Genomic DNA, 25,527 nt, shown 5'->3' on the forward strand with positions numbered 1-25,527 from the left:
GACACATAGTAAGTGCACAGTATTAGCTGATATTGTTATTTTATCAGAGTTTTAACTTTCAACCCTGATATACTGATCTCATAACCTTGTATGGAGCCTAATACTTTCAACATTTTTCTATCAGGGTTATTCACTATCTTACTCATAGTATTAGGGAATTTTTGTTTTCTTCACCAGCTCATAAGACAAGCAAGCTTCTTTTTTCTGATGTCACAAAATCCAGGATATGAATATCAAGATTTATAAAAGACCTGGTGTGACATGATGATAAATTGTTTTTTGATTTATGAAATAATTGCCTACATAGTATATTTTAATCTTTTAAACAGAAATTTCCACTTAGAAGTTTAAAATAGAATCAAATTTGTACGAGTTGAACTTACATACATTTTAATAAGCATATTTTACTAGTGGGGGGACAGGAGACATACTTTTGTAATTGTACTTTATTATTAAGCTTGTGACCTAGAACAAGACACTTGTCTGCACTTAAGTTTTCAAATCTGTGAAATAAAAAGCTTTAACTAAGGTTTAAGTTTTTGCTCACCTCTGTAAGTCTGTTATTCTGGTATAAAAATCTAGGACCTAGCACCATGGGTAAGAAAGAGTATGGTGTGAAGAGAAGAAAGTTCAGGTTGAGAATAACCACATTGCTTTTCCTTTTTAATTAGGGCAACAACCAAACTAGGAGCTTCCTGAGGGCAAGGACCACATACTATTCTTTGAATTTCCTACAGTATTTCCAGGATGCATTGAACAGAGTAGGTGCTCATTAAACATTTATTCAATTAATTAATTAGTAATATCTATAAAGGTCAGAATCAGATACTCTGGAGCCAGACTATGGCTGGGCTGCAGTGCCAGCTGAGTCAATTTACTACCTGGTGACATTAGACATGTTACTTAATCTCTCTATGCCCAAATTCATGTCGAAAATGGGCGAAATGATAGTACCTACTTCATGGCCTTGTTATGAGGATTAAATGAATTAATATGAACAAGGTCCTCAGAACAATGCCTAACATAACCTAAGCTCTATTTATTATTACTTTTACTCTATGCATAGTTGAATGATGTTATACCTCATAAAGCAATTGAAAGTGCATGGATGGAATTTGGAATATATTTTATTTATTTTATTGATGTATCAGGGAAGATAGATTTTGCACAGTAAACTTGTCTGAAAATTTGGATGAAGACGAAATGACTCAAGTTATTGTTTTTGGTTTTTTTTGTAAGAAGGAGAGGCATAAGGGAGACTGTCTAATCAGTTGAGTCCACATCCACTATTTTACACAGCCATGACTGGTTAGACAAAAGTTTCAGAAGTAGAGGGCTTAGGCTAGTTTTTTAAAAAGTTTTGTTCTATCCCTTACGAGGGATGAATCTATGATAAACTGATCCAAGAATAATAATTCTATGACATATATTCATATATTTGGGAAAGCTGTTGGCTTTGCAGGGGCATGTCAGAGGGCTTAACCAATGTCTGCAACTCCAATTTACGTTTTATCAAAGCACGGAATCTTATTAGACGTCCTGGACACTCCACTCCTGAGCAACTGTGCATTATGTATATAAATTTATTCATTTTTAATCAAAATCCACTTGAACAATTAACTATTAACTAAGAAAGTCTTTTCATGTGGAACCTGACTTTTTTTTTAGCAAAAGGATTTGTCATTTAAAGAATTCTTTTCCAAAGACTAAGTAGAGTTAGAAAGATGTCCACAATTTCTGGAGATGGCATTCCCATGGTAGTCCCTCTTTATTATACAAATATAGGGCAATTAGGTACAATTGCCCATGGGGAAGAGGACCTGACCACTTTGTGGCTTGACAAAGGCCAACCTTTCCCAGAACTCCCTCCTGTGCAGTCAGGTGTCTGGGGAATTGGATCTCACCTATCCTATTTTGAGGTGTAGCCTAATCAGAACCTTCTCATAGATGGGAGTCAGCTGACAGGACAGGATATGAAGGCCTCCAAGAGGTAACTTGCCATTAGGGAAGGATGCAATGGAGATATGCTAGATATCATGCCAGGAAGCAGATTTTGTCCTGGTACAGTATGTGGCTGAGACCAGAATCTGTCCACTGCCTCCCACAAACACTTTGGCACAGCAGATGTTCTTTGGGATTGGGAGCAATGGCTGTAGATGTGAGTATAGTTTTAAAAACTGCCCCTTTGGGAACCCAAGACAGATGCATCAGGTGCTGAGGTCTCTGCAGCCTCCTGAATTATTTCACAGCACTGGACAAAAGATCTTTCAGATTGTGTGAGACCAGTTTGCAGCATGGCCATGACCACATCTGAACACCAGACTTCCCTGTGCACTGGCAGAGTTTTCATTTCCTTTCATTAAGGCATTTGGAAGTAGAACGGCCTCTTTGGACTGAAGAAAACTGGGTTACCTGAGAACTATTGTGAAATAGCAGCTGAGGACTCTAGAAAAAAACTGGACTTCCTGCACATCTGACAAAGGAAGCTGGAAATGGTTTTAACTTGAAGAAATAAGATGTTTGACGTTTTATCTATCTTACGTCAGATTGGTTACACTAATTTAGCAGCTTTGCCAAATCAGTGGGACCATGTTCATTTACAAAAGATTTCATAATAACTGATAGCATTACTGCAAGTGCCTGGAGAATTTTCTTTGGTTATGAATCAGCACTTATCAGCATGCTATTGGAAAGATACTCCTTTTAAGATAATTTACAAGGAAGAATCAAAGAACTAGTTTCTGAAGACTTTTTTAAAATCATGAAAACAAAAGAATCACTTGATAGAGAAATAGAGGTATCCAAATAAGATACCTAAGGGATCACTCTTTAGAAGAACAAAGACAAATTTATTACCCTTTGTGAGGTAAGCATTGGGTCCACAGTTCACATCATTCATTTTTGAGACATGTTTCATTTGCAACACGTTGATGACAACATCTTGTCTTTTGATTAAACTAAGGGAATCAATCACTTCATAGGTGAGGAACAAATATTTCCGTTTCCTGGTCCTGTTATTGTGAGGATATCTTATATCTATGCAGTCCTTTTTGCATTATGTTGAGATATATATATGTATATGTGTGTATATATATATATATATATATATATATATATATACCACAATACCACCCTTTCAAGAAAAGTATACATTTTAAGGGTCATAGACTAGCCCTTGTACCTCATATAATGCAACCTCTTGAAGACATATATTCTCTGGGTATGGACTTTTGCAGTGGCCAAGTGAAAAATAGTCCTTTGCCCTCTGAATGTTTGGTGAAAATCAACTGATCAAAGGCAGATTAATAGTCAAAAAGGATACAAGTTTATGTGATCATAGTTTTAGGGGTCCCACTAGCCTTCAGAGTGAAGACCCAAAGATACAGGGGAAAGAGTCCATTTTTATGCTTAGGTTCAACAAAGTATGGACAGCTGTGTAGAAATATGATTGGACAAAAAAGGTATTAATATAATCTAATGCTAATACACTGAGTGAGGAAACCCAACGAGGCCTGGTTGTGTAGATTCTTCTTGGCCTCTCTCTGTATCATTCCTTCCTTCTGGGTAGTGGGCAGGGCCCTCTCTGAATGGGGACTTTATGACCTGTGATCAGAAAAAAAATATCAGAAAATTTATGTTCAGTTTTTAAACACGAAGCTGCGGAAAATTTACAGTGACATCATTAGATTTTATAGCTGGCTTTGAAGAAAAGAGTTCCTGTTTCTATGGCCTGCCTTTGGGAAGAGGAAGTCTAGTTTCTATGGCTACCCTTGGGGGAGAATTAGAGGCCAGAGACAGGAGGGCAGAAGTCAGAGAAAAACTTTTGCTTCTGAGACCTTCATTTTGGGGTATTTTTTTCTTAGCCTTAACAATTTGAAATCACTATGTTTCACTCTCTGCTCATAGTTTGTAACCTGAGGACAAATCTCTTACTTAACTACTCTCAGCCTCAGTTTTCTCATCTGTCTGATGAAGCTAATCATACACCTTCCTCATGGAACTGTTGCAATGTTTAAGTAATGCATATAAGAACATAATTTCCTGAAGCATACAAAGTTCTCAATAAACGGTAGCTAAATGAATTATCAAGAAATAACAGCAGTTGGTTTAGCTTATCAGTTATCAAAAAAAACAAACAAAACTAGCATAGGTTTACCTAGTATAAGTTTGGCAAAAAAAAAAAAAAGCTGCACAAATGGAGTTATATTTCCAATTTTTTGTTTTGTCAAAACAGTAGTATGGAATAAATGAGAGAAAGAAAGCAAAATGGGAAAACATTAAGGAATGGAAAACGAAAGGAGAAATGGGCAAAATAAAAAAGAAAGGAATTTTTAATAATGTAGAGTAGAACCGGCAAGCAGGAAAAAGCAAGTTAAAAGTGCCAAAGGTGAGAAGGAACAGGCCACATCTGATGTGCCAAGCAGGTCAGGACCCAGCCTGGCAAGGCAGAAGCTTAGGGGACTGCTGGGGGCGTGGCTCCAGCAGACACGGAGGCTCCAGCAGTGACGGAGGCTCCAGCAGTGGGGCGGGGCCCACAGAAACCACGCCTCTCAAGGGCGGCGCTTATAAGGGCGGAACTTCCTGTCTGGGCAGCCTCTCTGCATCCGGGAGATCTGAATAGCGGGTGACACCGAGCATCAGGCGAGCAGGAGGACGCGCTGCAGCTGGAGGTGAGACCGTACAGTGCCGCTCTCTCCACTTTCAGTGGGCGCTGTGGGCCTGGGCGGCGCGGGGCGGCCCCTCACCGCGGGAGGGCCGAGGGCGGGCGCGGTCAGCGGGGTGGGGACGGCGCTGGGGCGGAGGCCGCATCTGCGTGACCTCTGCCCTGCGTGACCTCTGCCCTGCGGTGGATCCCGAGCCCTTGTCTAGGTCCACCTGGAGCAGTCCTGATGTTTGTGTAGCGGTTTCGCCCCCGCGATCCTAACACTGTGACAGCTTATGTGGAATAATTGCCCCATTTTAATTTTTACGACTCTTGAGAAGCTCGGAGAGACCTGGCAGATTCCCAGGGTCAGGTAGTCACTGTGAGTGATGGGGCAGCGTCCCTCCCTGATCTCGTCCTATGCGCTGTCGCGCTGCTGAGGACAGGGGACAGAGAGGAAGGTGCTGTGGCTCCCACTGCTGGGAATGCTGTAACCAGGGCAGACACAGTTGGAAACTTTCATGTGTTTATGTCTTTGGGAAAATGAAGTGAGTAAACTATGGTCTCTTACCATCAGGAAATGCACTTGTGATTTTTTTTTTTTTATAAATATGAATATGTTATGTGTTCCTGACTCCTAACTCCCATAGCCCTTGTTAGTCTTTTGTTACAATGTTGAGGTGTTGTAGGTCTCAGAAAATGTAATCTCTCTCTCTGACCTTCTCCTGCTCTCCTTTCCTCCCACATCCCCCTTTCTCTCTAAGGCAGGAATCCTTCCCCAGCCTTTCTGTCTTGGAGCTGACCATAAAGAAATTCTCTGACCTATCTTGTCAGATTGTAAGTCATAAGATCCCTATTTCAGAAGGGGTCCTATGTCATACCCTGGAGAAAGGAATGCTACCTAGAGGGGCCAAGAAAAGTCTGGACAGGCCTTGCAGTGTTCCCCACTCAGTCTATTAGTATTAGATCATTTACGCTTTTGTGGAATCACATTTCTCAACGATCGTCAATTATGCCTGTCCACTGAAGTCCAGACTCAGGACTCATTTGCTTCCTACTTATATAACTTATATATTTATAACTGTGGGCCATGCCTCTTCTCTGAGTTCTCCTTTTAATTGAAATCTCCTTTGAATTCACAGAGGCTCCTCATCCTCTCCTAATTAAACTCTTGATCTCCTGACTTGCCACCCCAATCCCAAACTCAACTCTTTTTTGTTGCTACCTGTTTCAGTAGATGTCACCATTATCCATTCAATTGCCAAAGTGGGAAATCTGGACATCCTTGAACTATTCCTCTCCTCATACCCAATATCCAATTGGTTACTAAGCAGAAGAGTGAAATGGGAGTAAGAATGAAAAAAAAATTGGAAATAATTCTTGAAGAGCTCTAAGGAGTTATTTATATAAATCAGAAAGTAGACTCCTTTCGAAAATTTTTTAAATGCTTTTATCAGAAAAAAAAGCAACCAGCAGAAACTCTCTATATGGGTCCTTTCCCTTTCCTTCCTCTCCCCTTTCCTGTAATGTGAGCACCAAGATAGGGATTTCTGGGTAGTCCTCAAGATGCAACTCTGTCAGTTATTCTCAGTTATAAAGGGGACAAAATTAGGGTTGTTTTATAAATGATGCCACAGTTTTTGAGTCTGACAGCTTCAAAAGCTTCACTGTGCTAGGTACAGATTTTAGAGTGTGGTCAAGCCAGCAGTGAGTTATTTTAATCTTCAGAAGTCAGTGAAAAGCTAGAGAGTTCAGAGGACAAAAATATGTTGTATTTTTCCCCCTCTCTGAATCTCAGAGAAAGAAATTTTCCTTTTTTTTTTTTTTATTATTTTTGGGGCCTGGAATTTTTTTTTTCTCAGAACGTTATAATAAAACAATGGACTTTAAAATCAGAATTGAGTTCAAATTTTGACTGTGTCCTCTGTCTGTATATTCTTGGACACATTTCTCATCTCTGAGTCTTACATTCTTTATCTTTAAAACCTTCTTAAAAAGAAAATTTCATGTGTAAAGCACCTAACTGCCTGGTATTCAGTTAGTACATGTGCCTGTTGTTCCTTCCTTTCAAACTTCTTTTATTTCTGTATTTCCAGTGTTCTTTCTCTTATTTTTACTTTGTTTTCCACCCAGATATTTACCTATCTTTAAAATGTTTCTTCTATTCTTCTTCATTTTTCAAACCAGTGTTTTATTTTTATTTTTTTTTCTAATGTGATATACTGTGGACAGACTGGGAGACAATTTCATAGAATATTTTTTGTTATGAAACTGTTTTTACAGAAGTTATTTAGGTCAAAAATATTTTTTTACCTAGCCTAGGAGTAAATGTTGGGAAGAATATTGACCTGTAGACTAGAGCAGAGGGTGAATCTTGAAAGTCTGTTGCTAATTAAGATGCCTCTGTGCAATAACTATGGATAATTAAGACTTCTAGAGAATTGTAACTACTTTGTGCTGATATGTGTTAAATATTTTCAGAAGATGGCTGATCCATGGCAGGAATGCATGGATTATGGAGTAACCCTAGCAAGACAAGCTGGAAAGGTATGAACTAAAACTTTGTCAGCCATAATGTGATGGGTTTGCACAGTGTGTGATCGCTTTGTTAAATGAAATACATATTTTAATTACATTCATTTTCATTTTACTAAACACTCTAAATAGAGTGAATACTCCTATTTTATATCATTAAACTTTTTGCGTGGCAGTTGTTCTTCTAAAATAGGTTGTAAGAGTATTTATAATTTTTGTCCCTAGTAGGTCTTCACCATTAAAACTTTATTTTATATACATTTTTGTAAGAAATTTTTAAAAATGTCTTTAAAGAATATCACTTTAGACAGATTAAAAGTTTTAAACCATTTCTTTTTGTTTGATTTAAATTACTTATGCCTTTTCTGTTTGCTTACCAAAAAATCTTTTTAGGTGGTCTGTGAGGCTCTTAAAGATGAAAAGAATGTTATGCTGAAAAGTTCTCCAGCTGATTTGGTAACTGTTACTGACCAAAAAGTTGAACAAATGCTTATTTCTTCGATAAAGGAAAAGTATCCATCTCACAGGTATTTCTTTATTCAATTTCAAATTATGAAATGAAACCCAGGTTTAAGTCAATATAGTAGGCAAGAACTTTGATTCTAAACACAGAAACTAACTTTAGTTAACTTAAGCTGAGAAGCAATTTATGTTGAAGGTGTCGGGCAGCTCAAGCAGGAACCGTGGGAGGGAGGAGGTGTGCATATAGATCACACAAGAGCCATCTCTAGGAGACCACTGGTGGCCTCACCCCTGACTCTGATGGTTTTGAATACTTTTAATCACCCTTCTATCTCAATCTCATTGGCTTTAAGATTACAGATTCTGGACAGAAGCTTATGCTTTTTGAGCTTAGATTCTTTGCCCCGGCATAAGCTGCCAGGGAGCAGAGGAGAGGGAATATTTGGATTCATTCATAGAAAGGAATGTTTGGATGCTGGGAAGCCAACATGACAAATGTCTGCCAAGTTCGATTTTATTCTCTGTATTATAAACTTCTCTATATGGTAAAGTGACAATAACTTTAGTGAGTTTGAGAGAAAAACCTAATTCAGGGCTCTTGTATGGCCATGGACATTTGACAAAAACATTGTCATCATTTTAAAGTGTTAGCACTGTCATTCTGTACTTGTTCCTAGTCATGCCATTGGCCATTCTTGGTCTTTTCAGCCATTGAGAAGAAAATAATATTTAAAGCTGTGATGAAATATACTTCCTTCAATAAAAAGGTTTTCAGCTAAGAGAAAAAGTGAAAAGAATATCATGATAATGCGTACTAGGACAGTTCAGTGTTAAAGGAAAGTAAAAAGAAAACAGGAAAGAAGAAAACCAGTGAATCAGACACCATTTTTGGAATTTCCATAAGATTTATTGCATAGCATGATTTAGGAAGGCATGTACACACACAGTAGTTTGGGTGATTTGCTTTCTGATTGCTTATTTAATGTTGTCTATATTAATCATATATTACTGCAAAGCAAATTACTCCAAAAACTTAGAGCTGTAGACAGCAAGGATTTATTATTGCACAGTTTCCTGGGATTACAGAATATGGGAATAGCTTAGCTGCATGATTCTGGCCAAGGCTCCCATGAAGTTATAGTCAAAGTGTGGTCAAGGGCTACAGTCATCTCAAGGCATGACTGGGGCTGAAGGGTCAGTCACTTGTTTGATTGCTGACACACTTCATCCCCTCGAGGATTGTCTGCTGGTGGCTTCCCTCAGTTCCTTGCCATGTGGACCTCTTCACAGAGCAGCCCACAACATGGCAGCTGGCTTCTTCCAAAGCAAGGAGCAGGAGGCTCACAGAGGGAGAAAAAGAGTAAACAAGATGTAAACCACATGGCCATTTTATGAACTAGCCTCTAAAAGTTTTACGCTGTCACTTCCACCTTACAGGTTAGAAAGGAGTCACTAAGTCTAGCTCATACTCAAGGTTAACTGGTGTTAGGCTCTACTTCTTGAAGGGAGGGAATATGTTGACTTACTTATAAAATCACCACATTATCTTAATGATTTCTCATCTGCAGCCAGTGCTCTTTTCAAGTGTTTGTCCATGTACACATGTGTGTGCTTTCACTTTGGTATTATATTTTAGAATTTTTAATTCTGTAATTTTTCACATATCTTTGCTCCAAGGGTAATAAAGCTTCCTCACTTTTATCAGTTTTTTCAGAAAGGGAAAAGGAGCAACAGTGGAAAAGTAGGGTACAGATTTTATTATGTTTGATAGTAGATTCTCTGTTGCTAAGGAGATATTATGGTTTGGAAATTGTTGAAAGCAGTGTGAAGATTAGGAATTTGTCCTTCTTCCCTTTAGTTTCATTGGTGAGGAGTCTGTGGCAGCTGGGGAGAAATGTGTCTTAACCGACAACCCCACGTGGATCATTGACCCTATTGATGGAACAACTAACTTTGTTCACAGGTATGTTTTACAATTTTTAATATAATTACTGTTGGTATATTAACTGGTTGACCTTTTAGAGTACTCTGTTGAGGAACATATACACTTTAGAGAACTGTGTAATTTGTGCTTTATTCTATGAAAGGCTATTTAGAGTGATTAGTAGAGCCAAATGCACCATGCAGTCTTCACATCAGATGTGGAGGAGGGGAAGAAATATTAATGTGTGATCCTGTCTTGTGCTGCAAAGCACCCTATTTACCATTCTTTTTCTCATTGTTGGAGCCGTGTAAAAATGGAACCAAACAACATCACTGCTTTGAAATCAGTAAAGAAACTAAGGAGTTCGCTTTGGAAATATTGTCACTCCATGGAATATGTTGAGTGCATGGAATATGGAATGAGTTGAGTGCAATAGAGTAAACAGGGTTCAGAAGTGCAGGGGTGATAGGATCAACAGACTTGGGCTTCAATTCTGGTCCTTTTTTATTGTGACCTTGGGCAAGTTAGTTAATCTTTACTCAGTGTTTTAAAAAATGGGTAAAATGTCCATATTAATGGCACCTGCCTCATAGAATTGTTTGTTGTTGAGACTCAATGATTAGTACATTTATATAGGATTTAGCATACTGCCTGGCGCAGAGTAAGTATATTATAACTCAGTATATTACCACTAGAAGAAAGTCTGATGGAATTGCCTGTGAGAGTTTTATAATGAGTAGCCTGGCTTGGGGGAACACACAGCAATGTTATATTTGAAGTTACCATGTAGTTGTACACATCTGTACTACATATGTAACCATTAAACTCTATAAAGTTAAGGTCTAGAATCTATATGTGATAGAATGTTGTATCTTTTAAATTTAGAAAGATGCTAATAATATATGGTAATACAATAATATAATATAATGTAATGTTATATAATAAGAGAAGATTGTATACAACAATGTATACAGTATGATCTTATTTTTGTTAAAATAAAAACTATATTAATATTTAAAAGTTTTTATTTTCAGTAGTTATCTTGAACCTATTTTGTCTATTTTCTTCATCTTGTTTCTTTTGTGAATCAGAAATTAAAACCTCTGTTCAAACTTTCATGCAACCTTAGAAATAAATGTAGTTTACTTTTCAGGTGTGAAGCTCTAAGTTTGGTGTGGAGTAGAGAGAAGTAACAACAATTTATTTTGTATAATGCAGTACTTGTTTCTATCAAGGGTCCAGGCTGTAGGAAAAATGACCAAAAAAGAGTCTTTTCTTTTTAACCATCATCAATGTAAAAGTTTTAAAAAAAATTTTATTTTTATTTTTTGAGAAAGTATTTTTACATGGTTACTACATTCATGGCATTTGACATTCTAAGGATATAAAATGGCTTGCATTGCAAGGCGCCATTCCTACTTATGTCTCTGGTTTCCCAGCATCCATTTTTGGAGGTAACCATTGTCATCAGTTTCTTGTAAATCGTTTGAAAGGTGTTTCATGCCTGTAGATGCATCTTGTATGCATGTATATATAATACCTTCTCCTTTCCTTCCTATGTAAAAGAAGGGTTGTATACTGTACTCTTTGCATCTTACATTTTTAAGGGGGGAGGAGGGTTGAGACTGTTTATATGAAAAATTTTGTAAGTACTTAGGAACAGATGAATTGTGTTAATTTTATTAAAAACAAGTTCTACCTTGGTAAATTTGTGTTTTGTCTTTCTTTTAAGATTTCCTTTTGTAGCTGTTTCAATTGGCTTTGTTGTAAATAAAAAGGTATGTTGTTTTAAATGTATAATTGATAAAAGACTTTGCTCTCCTTTTCTGAGAAAGAGTGAATCTATCTGCATAATAAATTCATATTTATCTATATATTTTATTCATGTAACTGCATTATTTTGAATATAAGCTACGGGACTATTAAAATTTTCATGATACAATTCCAGTGAAGAAAATGTATTGCTTTCTGAAAAGCAGGAGTTGTAAGGAGAAGATACACAGAAGTAACTGAAATACAATTCAGTATTTAGTCACTGTTAGTCAATGTTATTTTTATGATAGAATCAAAGGTGATAGAAGTTGATGGTTAATCTAAAATGCTTCATGGAAATAGAATTTGAACCAGGAATGCTTTAAGAGTTGTCAGTGAAGAGAGATGTTGAAAGACCGGAAAGTAGCAGGGGCCAAAGACTGGTTGGAAAATGTATAGTATATTTAGGAACGTACACATAATTCGATACTTCTATCTAATGTTCACTAGAGTAAAATCTGTAGCTGTTACATTACTGTTTGGCTATTTGGTTGGTCAAACAGTGATGAATGTTTCTAATATCTTACATACCTGTCTTCAAGGAACTTGTGATATTTCATCAACATGTAAACAAAATAGTTAAGAAATATCTGAAAATTAAAACAGATTAGTACAGATAAAAGCTTAGCCTTTGGGTTGTATCAATCAGTAAGAACATCCAAAAGGAGCTAAGTGAGCATTTTTTATATAATGGGCCCTGGGCTAGGTACTGTCCCTGTCACTGAACTCACAGTTCAGCGCAGAGTTAGATGCGTGAACAGGTAAACATAATGTGTGGCAGAACCATGAGAAGAAATACTGTGGGAACACAATGTAAACCATTCTACCCAGTGTGGGTTGGGAAAATGTTCCTAACACAAGGAGCTTAGAAATTGATCACATGAGTTGGTGCTTAGAAAATTAGGCGTTTTCCTCAATAAAAAAGGAAAGTATTTTAATCAGAAAGAACAGCGTGGAGAAGTTAAAGAGCATGATTTGTATGGGGAACAGTGAGATGTTCATCCAGGGAGAAACACTGGAAGTGGCCAGAGCAGAGGTTGGTGAGGTAAGTTACTTGTGGCCTTACTGTGAGACATTGTGGCCTGTCCACATGAGAAAATTTAGCTTTTCTTTCTAGGTGTATAAAACCAGTAGAGATTTTTAACTGGAAAGTGACAGATAATTCTAGCAATATAGAGATTATATTCTGAAGAGCGTGATTCTGAACTAAGATGAGGCAGTGAGAGAATAGCCAAGGAAATGCCAAAATTGGGATGTGTTTTTGTGATAAAAATTGAAAGGGGAAATTTGTGGAGAAGGAATAGGAGGTGACCAGGCAAGGAGTGATTTTGACCTCTGATTGAGGCTTCTACAAGACTAGGTTCTGAAGTGTAAACTCTTACTTGTGATGATGGGTTGATGGCAGCCAAAATTATAGGTGGTAGTGGAATTTGTGGGCTGGAAAAGACCAACCTGTAAGAATATGTACAGCTAAGAGGGAAATAAAGGCAATGGAAGAAGGAAAAAATGTGAGGTGCACAACTTTAAAGGGTAGGGCAGAGAAAGTTCTAAAATAATGACACTGAAATGGATTAATGAGCCAAGGACAACTAAGAAAGTAATGCCAGAAACGTGGAGGTACTGCTGACGACGGCCAGCTGTCTCCAGTTCTTCAGACAATGAATGCATCTGGTCAGGAAGAGTTCATTGATGTTCTCTGTGTGGGAGTTTCAGAAGAATGAGCGATCAGGACAGATGCCCAAGTGCAATGTATTAAGAGGAGAATAGGAGATGTACAGTATGGACTGCTATTTGCCAGTGAAGGGAAAAGAAGAGGATACCATTTTGAAGGTTTTATAGGGGACGGAGAGACTTGGTGAGAAGGTACCAGAAGAAAAATCTGAGAGGTGAGGGATCAGTTGATGGAGCAGTTTTTCAGGGAATACATGAAAGGACAGGAATCATAACACTCTTCACCTTAGAAAATAGGAAAGATCTGTCTTCATCTGAGACACGAAGGAGAGAGGTAAGGTGGGTGCTCTTATTTAAGTCTGGACAGGGATGGGAGGGGAGTCAAGGATTTCAGGACTGATGACCTCTTGGTCTGATTAGGCTGGAAATGTATGGATTTAATGATGAATACTCAGGATTGGTAAACGAAACGTGTTTTCCTTCTGCAGATAGAATTTGGAGTTGTGTACAGCTGTGTGGAAGATAAGATGTACACTGCCAGGAAAGGAAAAGGAGCCTTTTGTAATGGTCAGAAACTACAGGTTTCAAAGCAAGAAGGTAGGTTTAGTCTCCAATTTTTGGTGCAGTTGATATTGTGTACTCCTATTTGACTGTTTTTTAATTTCTTGGAGAACATGGAGTTCTCCAAGTGTTAACTGATTCATAAATTATGTTTATTTTCTCTTTATTCTTTTATTTTGACTCGTATTTTGAATGTGGAATGGAGGCAGGAAAAGCAAATGCAATTGAGCAAACACTTCAAGCTCAACCTTGTATGAGGTGCTGGAGAGGAAGATGATGAAGACTGGTTTTTTATCTTAGTGGAGTTCATGGTTTGTTGTTTTAGCCACCACATCTCAGATTCTTCATAGAATTCTTCCAATCTTATGCCATTGGGATAGTAATTAGGAAAAAAACTTCGTTAGAGCTAGGACTCACTAAAAATGATATGTATACATTTTTTTATGAGCTCGATGATTGTCATTTTAAGTCTTTTTCTGTGACAGCTGTTGACCTAAAAGGAAGAGACTCAGGCAAAATTAATATAAAGAGTTTATTAGGGCCAAGGTTGAGGACTGCAGCCCAGGACACACATCCAGGTTGGTTGCCTTAGAGAGTACTCCAGAAAACAAAGGAGAGGCTCAAGTTTTAAGGAAAAAGGGAGAAATCAGAAGAGGAGGTGATTACAAAAGTTGTTCATCAGGAATTCTCATTAGTTTACAGAAATAACATTGGTTAGTGATTGGTTGTACATTGTTGAGCTGTAGGGCACATGGCATTTTATGGTTACTTGCTGTCTGTTAGTCTAGAGCCCACATAACAAGTGCCTTCAAGATGTAATTATTTAGCTCCAGGCAGAAAGACATGATTGCCGTTATATTCCAAATGCCTCTCTGGGCCTGATAATTTAAAGGGGCTTGACTTCAGATAAAAAAGTTTTTTGTCTTTCTCTCAGCTGATTGATGTTTTGAGTTACCTTTCTTCCATAAACAACATCCAACATTTTCCACAGTTTTCACATTCAGATTCTTTTAAGTGCAGCAAGAACTTAAAGGTACTTGCAAAACAATTTGTGTTCAGACTGTAGTTTCTGGACTTTTATATTTTTCCCCTCGACCAAGCACTTAATTTGAGAGCAGTTTTTTACTTCATTTCCTTTTTATTGAATTCTAAGACCTCTAGGATTGGATGATGCATCCTAATTTTTGAGATGTTAACATGTGTAAAATGTGCTTGTTAGCAATGAAGGAATGTATTAGCTTTCATAGAAACAACTCTTTCCCTTTGCATAATTACTTTATATAATCTTAAATTGTATATTAATAACTATTAGAAGTGGTGCAACAGTTAGAAAGATGCTGGGAACGAACGTAGCTGGTGACCACACATCTCAGGAGGAAAGGAGGTAAAGTGTGGGGAGTGTTGAGTGTGTCCTGAGCTTCAGTCAGGATGTTTTAGAGGGGAATGGAAAGCACTGGATGATCTGTATTTAACTTTTGTTTTCTTTCAAATCTATACCTAAATCCCTTTTTGAATTTAATTTCAAATTTCTACTTTTTTATATTTAAATTATTTGCTTGTTTCCCACTAAAGTTATCATGCCTGCAGGCAAATTGGTTATATTTTATACTTTTGGGGTATTGATCTAATAAGTCAGACTCTAATGCTTATAAAAATGATCACTTTGAGATAACTTTACAAGTATTTTAATATTTAAAGACTTAGAAACAAATTTGATAAAACTTAAGTGAGAGATAAAAATGTCCTATTTCATTCTGAATTACAAGTGTCATTTTTTTTCTAGAATTCTAATTATTAAAATCTAATGATTATTTAAAACATTTTCTCTTTTAGATATTACCAAATCACTCTTGGTGACTGAGTTGGGCTCTTCCAGAACACCAGAGACTGTCAAAATTATTCTTTCTAATATGGAAAGGCTGTTTTGCATTCCTATTCATGGGTAAGCTCCTTTCAGTTTCCACTTAAAGCTAAAGTTCCTGATTCTTTAGCTTTTTTGTTTATTTTTGTTTCGTTACAGGATCTCACTCTGTCTTTGTTGCCCAGGCTGCAGTGCAGTAGTGTGATCCTAGCTCATTGCAGCCTATAACTCCTGAGCTTGAACAACCCTCCCACCTCAGCCTCAGATTAGTTGTGACTAAAGGCACACACCATCACACCTGACTAATTTTTAAATTTTTTGTAGAGATGGGATCTCATTATTTTGCCCAGGCTAGTCTTGAGCTTTTGGCCTAAGGGATCCTCCTGCCTTGGCCTCCCAAAGTGCTGGGATTGTAGGTATGAACTACTGCGCTCAGCAAGACCCTTTGACATTTTAAAGCAATGAATTTTTCTTTAGAAATGTAATTTTTATTAACAGATATGGGATCAGTACCAGAATTCTAATTTTGTAATGTGATTTAGAAAACTTTTTATTTATTTATTTCAAATTTACAAAAAATCATAGAAATGAAGTAGTACAGAGACCAGTAGTATACCCTTTACCCAAATTTACCTATTATGACTATTTTCTTCCATTTGCTTTATCATTTTACACATGTGTAAAATACACATGTGTGCTGTGTGTATGTGTATGTACAAATACACTTTTTTCCCCAAACCATTTTAGACTGAATTACACACATCATAGCTCCTTAAGAAGAGGGATATTCTCTTCCCTAACCATGGTACAATTGACTCCATAAATAGATTTTTTATCTAATCTACCATCCATGTTTAGTTTTGTCAATTGGTGTAATAATAACCTTTATAGTCATTCTAGTAAAGGAGTCTGCCTATAGTCAACATTACATTTAGTTGTCTCTTTAGTGTCCTTTAATCTGGAACTTTCCATTTTTTAAGTTTTCAAATTATTTGCATTGAAGTCTGCAAAGTAGACTCTTATAATTAATTTCTGGCTTCTCTATATCAGTTGTTATTTCTCCTTGTTACTTCTTATTTTGCATATTTGTGCTTTTTTTTCTTTGTTTGTTTTGTTTTTATTAGACCACTAACCACTTGACCTAGTGATTTGTCTATTATGTTTTTTAAAAAAATCAGGATTTTGATTTATTAATTTTATGAACTGTTTTTCTTCTCTGCCCTATTATTTTCATCCTTGTTCTTTTTTTTAGTTGACTTTCTTTTCATTTTGAGTTGAAAATTTATTTTAATTCTTTGATTTTTATTGATATAAGTATGTAGGCTATGAATTTTCATCTAGTTTCTGCTTTCAGTGTGTCCCGTACATTCTCATATGTCCTTCTGTCATTATAATTATTTTCCATAAATTCTGTAATTTTTTGTATATCCTCTTTAACACAAAGTTGTATTCTTAAATATTCATAAGGAGAAGATGTATTGCTTTATTTTCTGTTGCTTTTAACAGAATACCTGAAATTTGGTCATGTATAAAGAAAAGAAATTTATTTCTTATAGTTATGGAGGCTGAGAAGTCCAAGGTCAATGGGCCACATCTGGTGAGGGCCTTCTTGGTGGTTGGGTACTCTCTGCAGAGTCCTGAGTTAGTGCAGGGATCACATGGCCAGGGAGTTGAGCATTCTAGCTGAGATCTTTCTTCCTCTTATTATAAAGCCACCAGTCCTATTCCCATGATTACCCATTAATCCATTCATGTACTGATCCATGAATGAATTAATCTATTAATCCATGTGGGGAGAGCCCACATGACCCACTCACCTCTTAAAGACCCCACTTCTCAATACTTCTACATTGGGAATTAAATTTCAACTTGAGTTTTGGAGGTCATAAACATTCATATCATTCTACCCTGACCCCCCAAAATTCATGTCTTTCTCACATACAGATATATTCATTTTATCCCCATGATCCCAAAGTTTTCTTTTCCATTTTCTTTTATTTTTGGAGACAGGTTCTCACTCTGTTGTTGCCCAAGTTAGAGTGCAGTGGCATCATCATAGATCACTATAACCTCAAACTCCTGGGCTCAGGCAATTCTCCTACCTCGGCCTCCCAAGTAACTGGGACTACAGGTGTGCACCACTATGCCCTGCTAATTTTTTGCCTTTTGTAGAGATGGGAGTCTTGCTTTGTTGCTCAGGCTGGTCTTAAACTCCTAATCTCCTGCCTCGGGTTTCTAAAGTGCTGGAGTACAGGCGTGAGCCACTGTTTCTGGTGATGCCAAAGTCTTGACTTGTTCTAGCATCAACTCAAAAGTCCAAAGTCCAGAGTCTAATTTGTGAGCCTGTAAAATCAAAACATGCTATCTACTTCTAACATCCAGTGGTGGTACATGCATAAGACAGACATTCCCCATTTTAAGAGAGAGAAATAGGCAAAAAGAAAAAGATATATCCCAAGAGATCCAGTAGTTCCCAAGCAAGTTCCAAACTGAGCAGGGCACATGGTAAATCTTAAAGCTGGAGAATAATCTCTTTTGACTACATGTACTGCTTCCTGGACACACTAGGTTGAGGCTAGGTGTTCAAGGCTTCAGCAGCTCTGCCCCTATAGCTTTGCTCAGTGCAGCCCATATGGTTGCTGGTATGAGTTAGAGTCCAGTGCCTGAAGCTTTCCTAGGAGTATATTGCATGCTGCTAGTAACTACACAGTTCTGAGTTCCTGGTGGTGGTCCTGCTCCCACAGCTCCACTAGGCATTACCAACCCTGTGTCAGCTCCAACCCCACATTTTGCCATTGGCTTTGCCCCTGGGACAAGTCTGTATCTGGTCTCCCAGGTTTTTGAGGACATCCTTTGAAATCTGGGTGGAGGCTGCAAAGCCTCACAGTTCATGCTTTCTGCAAGCCTGTAGAATTAGCATCACATGCCAAGGTTTATAACTTGTAACTTCTAGAGCTGTGGCATGAGCCCCACCTGGCTTTACTTGGCCTTGGCTAGGGTGTCTGTGGAACAGCTAGGGTGCAGGGAGGACAGTCCAGAGTTGTCCTGGGCGGCCATCCATGGAGAGTGCTCCTGGCCAGTCCCCTGAAACCTTTCTACCCTCCTAGGCCTTTGAGCCTATAATTCTATTGGCAGCCTTGAAGATCTTTGAAATGCTTTGGAATCTTTCTTCCATTGTCTTGAGAAATGGCACCTGGCTCCCTTCTATCTTTGTTAATGTCTTTAAATCCTTACCAGGCTACACCCCTGTTTTCCTCTCCTGAACACACATTTTTACTCTACTTGGCCAGGCTGAAAGTTTTCCAAATCCTTCTCTGCTTCCCTTTTAATGAGAAATTCTGTCTTTAAGTTTCTCCTTTGCTTTCAAATCTCAGTGTAAGTAGCCAAAAGTAACCATATAGCTCCTTCTAAATTTTGCTTACAAATTTCTTCTGCCAAATACCCTTGTTCATCATTGTAAAGTTTGGCCTTCCCAGAAGCCTTCAGGCATAGATGCAGTTCTGCCAATTTCTTTGTCAGTTTATAACATAGATTGCCTTTACTTTATGTTTCAATACTTTGTTCTTCAGTTCCATCTAAGACCTTATCCGAATAGCCGTTATTGTCCATATTTCTATTCAGGATTCTGATCATGATACTTTAACCAATCTCTAAGGAGTTCTAAACTGTCCCTAGTTTTGTAACTGAACTCAGGCTTAATTGTTTACCACTCAAAAGCCAGACTTGAGAGACAAAGGGTTGGTGAAAGGAAAAGTAGGTTTATTCAAGAGCTAGCATCCTAAGGAGGTGGCAGCCTCATGTCACAAAGGCCATCTCAAGGCTGTCAGGGTGACCCAGTGGTTTATAAAAGGGAAGGGTGCTGGGAAGGGGCTGGCCATGTGCCGGTCAGCATGTCTCGTGGTTATCTTGATTAATGGGCCACCTGATCTACGTTCAATAGTTTTGTATTTATTGTGTCGCTTGCTCTTTCTGAGGGTGGTTCTGTCTGTGTTCCTTGTGAGTCCTCTCTGGTCCTCTCTGCTCTTTGTCACAAAGTCGTTTCTGCCTCCTCACCCTCACCTTTTGCATCCACAGGCTTGCAGTGCTCTGTTCAAATTCAGTTGTTTGTTTGCCTTTCCTTCTACTTACAGGGAGTTTGAGAGTTCATGTTTTCCGTTTCCTAGAAATGCTGAAGGAACGGGTCCTATGTGTTTTACTGGTCCTGCTTGTTGATTTTTTTTTTCAGGAGAGTCATAGAGAGTTTCAAAATCAGCATGCCACTATTATGCTCCAAACCTCAGAATCCTTCTGTAATGACAGTTTTAAAAGTGAAGAAATTAAAAATAAATACTTATCCTTATATATATCTTTTTAAGAAAAGCTAGAGGTCTGAGGTCCTTAACTTTCATATAGTTAATGCTATAGTAAGTAGCATTTCTCTGACCTTTAGTGTAGTTATTTTGCATGAAAAACTGTAATATAAATCTATTACTCAACAGATTTTGTTCTTGACTTACAACAGATATTTGTTATTTTACTGCCAACTGTTCCTACCTTTTCTTTGGAAATATCATCACTGAGTTATAAAACTCTTAGAACTTATCAAAGATTAAGCCAGTCTTAATTTGTTGATGAGTTAACTGAGGTTCAGAGAAGTGAAATGGCTGCCTGAGATCACACAACTAGATGGAGATACGACTAGAACCCCAGCTTCCAGATCATTTTTCTTTCTCCAATATTAGACTTCTCTTTTAGGAGTCAGGACCTTCAGAGTATAGTTTTACCTTTGTACAAACTGATTATGGGCTATGAACCTGTGGTCTATACAGTAATGAGTAAAGTAAAAGAGAGAGTTGCTGTCAAGTAGCTGTAGAAACTCCCAGAATTATGTTTTTTTGGGAAGAGCAATCAACTTCCTGATACAGTGTGCTGTTCTGAGGCAAGGACTTTAGCCATGGGCAGTAAAAGAGTTGTATTAGCCATAAAAGAGCTGCAAGTGGTTTAGTACTTTAACCTTTAATTTTGCTATTGGCTAAAACAGAATGTAATTTTTACTTCAGGTTTTTTAAAGAAATATATCTAGGAAAATATTACCAAGGAGAAGCACTGACTTAATGATTTCTTTGATCTTTTTCATTCAGCTGATTCTTCAGTTTTTCAATGTGACTTCAAAACTACATATATAAAACAAAATGAAACTAAAGAGAATCATAATTTTAATAAATGTCTTAAACAATGGAGGCTGTCCAGTAGGTTTCTAACTAGGAAATAACATTTATGAGACAAAGTAAATTATTGTGGGTCCTTTTCCTTTGTATAGTTTTTGGGAATTTATTTAGATGAAATGTTCTATGTTATATGATATTTTCTGGCATGGTTTAGAGCAGGGGTCCTCAGACTTTTTGAACAGGGGGCCAGTTCACTGTCCCTCAGACTGTTGGAGGGCTGGACTATAGTTTAAAAAAAAACTATGAACAAATTCTTATGCACACTGCACATATCTTATTTTGAAGTAAAAAAACAAACTTGCAAAAACACCCACATGTGGCCCATAGGCCGTAGTTTGAGGACACCTGGTTTAGAGGATAATTTCTTGATAAACATAGCTACTTTGTATTAAGGATCTTTTATATGACAGGCACTCTGCTAGGTGCTTTACACGTATTATTTGTAGTCATTATAACAGTGAGCTAAGGTAAGTTGGTATCCCCATTTGATGATAAGAAAGCTAAAACTGAAAGAAGAAACTTTCAAGCTTATGGTTTCACTTCAGTACGGCGCTCACCGGCCGTAAAACCTTGCCCACAGCCAGCACTCATCGTCCGCATGATAGTGTGTGCTGTGCATTGAATCCCTTTTGCTCTTGTGTGATGAGGAAAGCTTTAAAGCACTGAAAGCTTGTTTTACTTTACTGGCAGCTTTACTTATAATGTAAATCAGAATAGGTAACATATACATATATGTTTTCATTATGCTATTTTTAAATGTTCACAATTTTATTTTGATAAATGAAAAATTAGAAAAGTCATATCGGCTAAAGTCAACGCTCGGTTCATCTGTGGCTATCGACTATAGTCGACTCTCGTACCGAAGTGGTTAAGCAGCTGACTGTGGAAGCAAACGCAAATCTCTGTGACATCAAAGGTAGTCCTTTTTACTATACACCATAGTAGCTATGTAGGAGGATCAGACTAAGAAAGGATTCAGAATACATAGTCAGATTCTAGAGCATAGCCTTTATTACCTAGTAATTAAGTAATCTTTTTAGTAAGCCTTTGGTAATATTTGTTCATAAAAGAATACACTTTTGCTGACTACAAGACCCCTTTCCTGAGAGCCCATGATGTTCATTAGAAGTAATCAGAAGCACCGTTAGTAGGGATCACTGTTGTTCTGGTAGCCTAGGAGTCTGTCTAAACAAAATACCAAGGGATTATTTGTGAAAGATCTTGTTATTTGCTTTTTATAATGTGAGAGATGAACAATCACAAATCTCATGTGAAAAAGGGGGATAATACACCTTTCTTTTAAACTAAAAAATCTAGTAAAATTAATTTGATTTTATTTGAGAAACAGACATCTGTTGGAAATTTGTTGTACTTATAGTTCTTTCTTAAATTTGATGTACAGCAGAAACATAAATAGGAAAACATTCCAAATGAAAAACATCATGCCATTTTAATCCTTTTTTAAAAAATTGGTTTGGCATAGATGTACTTAGTAGCAATATTTTTTCATTTTTATTTTTAGATACTAAGCAAATACTACATTAGTCATCAATTTTCCATTATTAAAAAAATAAATAAACTGTGGAAGCATCTCAGTGAACAGAGATCACTGCCTTATTTCCAGAGTTTTAAACAATTATTGTGGAGTTTGTATAAAAACCATTTGAAAGTAACTTGCAGACATAGTGACCCTTGCTTCTAAATACACACTTCAGTGTGTATTTTTTTTAATAAAAGGGACATTCTCCATTATAACCACAGTACAATTATAAAAGTCAGGAAATTAACATCGATATATAACCTAATATAGAGATTTTATTCAAATTTTGATCCAAGCTATAATACAGGATCATGCACTACATTTAGTTGTCATTTCTCATAAGCTTCCTTTATTCTAGAGTTTAATCTTTCTTTGTATTTTATGACCTTGACATTTTGAAAAATATGGGCTAGTTATTTTGTAGTACATCTCTTGATTTAAGTTTGTGTGTTTTTTCATGATTATGTTTGGATTATGCATTTGGCAGGAATGCCGTAGAAGTAATGTTCTGTCCTTCTCATTATCGTATCAGGAGGCACATGATATCTTTTTGTCCCATTTTGGATAATATTAACTTTGACCACTTGGTAAGGGTAGAAATTATAAAGATGGCATTTTTCCCATCGTACTTATTCCGTATTTTGTGGAGAGACTTTGACACTATGTAAATATCAAACTTTCACTCACTAATTTTAGCATTTATTGATGATTTTTTTCCTGAATCAGTTATTACTATAATTGCTATTCAGTAGTATCCATATTTTTCTTAACTTGGTGTTGACTTGGTCTCATAGCAAGGAAGAGATGCTATGAGAGGGCAAACCTGAAGTGATGATCTTCCAAGGCAGGCCTAAGTTTGTGAAGAGCACAGCCCTGCTGTTACTGCTTCAGGCACATGTATGATACAAACCCACTTGGGAATGAAAATATCAGCATATTTTACATCTCATAGAGACTATTTGCATTGCAATGTGTGTGTGTATGTGTATATGTGAATAAAATAAGCTGTAGTGCCTGTGATTAGACAAATAGGAATATACTTGTATGCTATTATAGAATTACAGCATTTTCTTCAGTTTTTTTTCTGAAAATCATTGTTTTGATTTTTATCTCCTTATTGCTTTGTAAGGGTTAGTTTTGTGATTTATATAGTATATCATGATAATTAGATTTTGTGTACCTTCATTTTAAAATCAGATACCACCTTTTTTTACATTTATCCTCTAGATTAGGCCAAGTTATCTCAGTCAGTACTCAAACTGAAGTTAATTCTTTGGGGAGTAAAGAGAAAATCCTTATTTTAAAGGATTGTTATTTTCCAATCTTATTTTAAATGCTATTTGTTAGGATCCGGACTGTTGGAACAGCAGCAGTTAATATGTGCCTTGTGGCAACTGGAGGAGCAGATGCGTATTATGAAATGGGAATTCACTGCTGGGATGTTGCAGGAGCTGGCATTATTGTTACGGAAGCTGGTGGAGTGCTAATGGATGTTACAGGTAAAATTATGGGACAGTGAAGCATTTTTCTCTCCATATCTCTTGGACTGGGATTTTCAAAAAATGTTTTGTGTATGTTATACCTCAGCTTTTAAGGCAAAAAGAAGCTATTTCATTTTGTGCAAACTCAAAACAAACATTAGGAGATGGAGGCAACAGTAAGAGCTGATGGTAATGTCGGGGACAGATAATGATAAATGGTGAAGGCTTTTCAAATGTGAGTAACAGGAATTCCTGAGAGACTGCAGAAAGGTCTAGACAGAGTGAGTCTGAGGCTTGCACCCAGAAATCTTGTACCTGATAGTCAATGATGGGTGACTTCTACCATCACCTCCTGCCTTAGACCTAGAAAGGTTAAATATTTACTTTGAGCTGATGGTAAAATTGTTAAAGGGTGAACCTGTGCTCACAGAATTCACCAGTGGTCTCAGAGAAAGGCAACAAAGAAATAAGGAAATGACGACAGTGTTATGAAAATGCCTTGAAGTCAGATTTTCTGTTCATAGATTCTCAAACAATAAAGAGGTAATAAGAGTGCATAACAGAAGAAATAGAAAAAGAAAAGATGATGTTTTCTGACTGGTATGTCTTGAGATTCCCCCTTAACTTGCCAATTAGTATTTACTGTAAAAGTGTGCTTAGAAACTTGGTTATTTACTGCCAAAGCTTAAACATTGTAGGTATGTAATAGAATAGTTTTTTTTTTTTTTAAAGAAAACTGAAAGTATTAAAATGTTATAATTGACCATAGTACATATTGGTAATACTTGTTTTGTATGAATCATTTTTGTGCCAGATAATAATTATTTTCCACACTTGATTTGTTTTTAGGTGGACCATTTGATTTGATGTCACGAAGAGTAATTGCTGCAAATAGTAGAGCAGTAGCAGAAAGGATAGCCAAGGAAATTCAGGTCATACCTTTGCAACGAGATGATGAAGATTAATTACAGCAGCCTTATGTTCAGTCATAGTTGCTTTTCCCCAGATTTGCTGACTCACTGATGGATATCTGTTTCAGATATATGATATGCTTGGTTTAAATTGTCTTTGTCTGGATTAAAAAATTGGAACTTGGTCCATATTTTACTAAGACTGTGTTTGCAAGAACAGATGTATGTTTGTTTCATTGCTTTAAACATTTTGCATGTAAGACTGTACTTTAGGAAAAGTGCACAAGAAGTACAGTTCATGAGATAACTGTAATATCAACTGAAATAGTAATTTGGCATTTCTAAGTACCTATGGTCCTTTGGAATTTTTTTTTTTTTTTTTTTTTTTGGAGACAGAGTCTCACTTTGTTGTCCAGGCTAGAGTGAGTGCCGTGGCGTCAGCCTAGCTCACAGCAACCTCAAACTCCTGGGCTCGAGTGATCCTTCTGCCTCAGCCTCCCGAGTAGCTGGGACTACAGGCATGCGCCACCATGCCCGGCTAATTTTTTATATATATATATCAGTTGGCCAATTGATTTCTTTCTATTTATAGTAGAGACGGGGTCTCGCTCTTGCTCAGGCTGGTTTTGAACTCCTGACCTTGAGCAATCCGCCCGCCTCGGCCTCCCAAGAGCTAGGATTACAGGCGTGAGCCACAGCGCCCGGCCGTCCTTTGGAATTTTGAGTGACTATATATATATATACATATATATATATATATATATATATATATACACACACACACACACATACATAGACACTCAGAAAGTTACTTTTTTGGAAAAATTTTCTCTTTTCAAAAGCCATGTTTATTTAAATTTGTAAAGATATAATGAATACTTCATAGACCAAGGTTTGTCTTTTTGCAGAGAACCTTATTT

At 37.1% G+C, this 25,527-nt stretch overlaps 1 protein-coding gene across 2 annotated transcripts; it reads left to right on the plus strand.

The window, feature by feature from the left end:
* The first annotated feature begins 4,532 nt into the window (after window positions 1–4,532).
* Window positions 4,533–24,807, plus strand: IMPA1 (inositol monophosphatase 1). Of its 2 annotated transcripts, none has more exons than XM_012740010.3 (9): window positions 4,533–4,670; window positions 7,124–7,189; window positions 7,571–7,704; window positions 9,498–9,602; window positions 11,296–11,341; window positions 13,535–13,643; window positions 15,441–15,549; window positions 23,563–23,714; window positions 24,546–24,807. In XM_012740010.3, exons 2-9 carry the CDS (start codon window positions 7,127–7,129, stop codon window positions 24,659–24,661), a joined length of 834 nt encoding a protein of 277 aa, XP_012595464.2. In that variant the 5' UTR covers window positions 4,533–4,670; window positions 7,124–7,126; the 3' UTR covers window positions 24,662–24,807. The 2 variants fall into 2 exon arrangements, with proteins under 2 accessions (XP_012595464.2, XP_012595465.2); XM_012740011.3 differs by having other exon boundaries at window positions 7,127–7,189.
* The last annotated feature ends 720 nt before the right edge of the window (window positions 24,808–25,527 follow it).

Source organism: Microcebus murinus, chromosome 7, assembly GCF_040939455.1.
Source record: "Microcebus murinus isolate Inina chromosome 7, M.murinus_Inina_mat1.0, whole genome shotgun sequence".
Classification (NCBI taxonomy): domain Eukaryota; kingdom Metazoa; phylum Chordata; class Mammalia; order Primates; family Cheirogaleidae; genus Microcebus; species Microcebus murinus.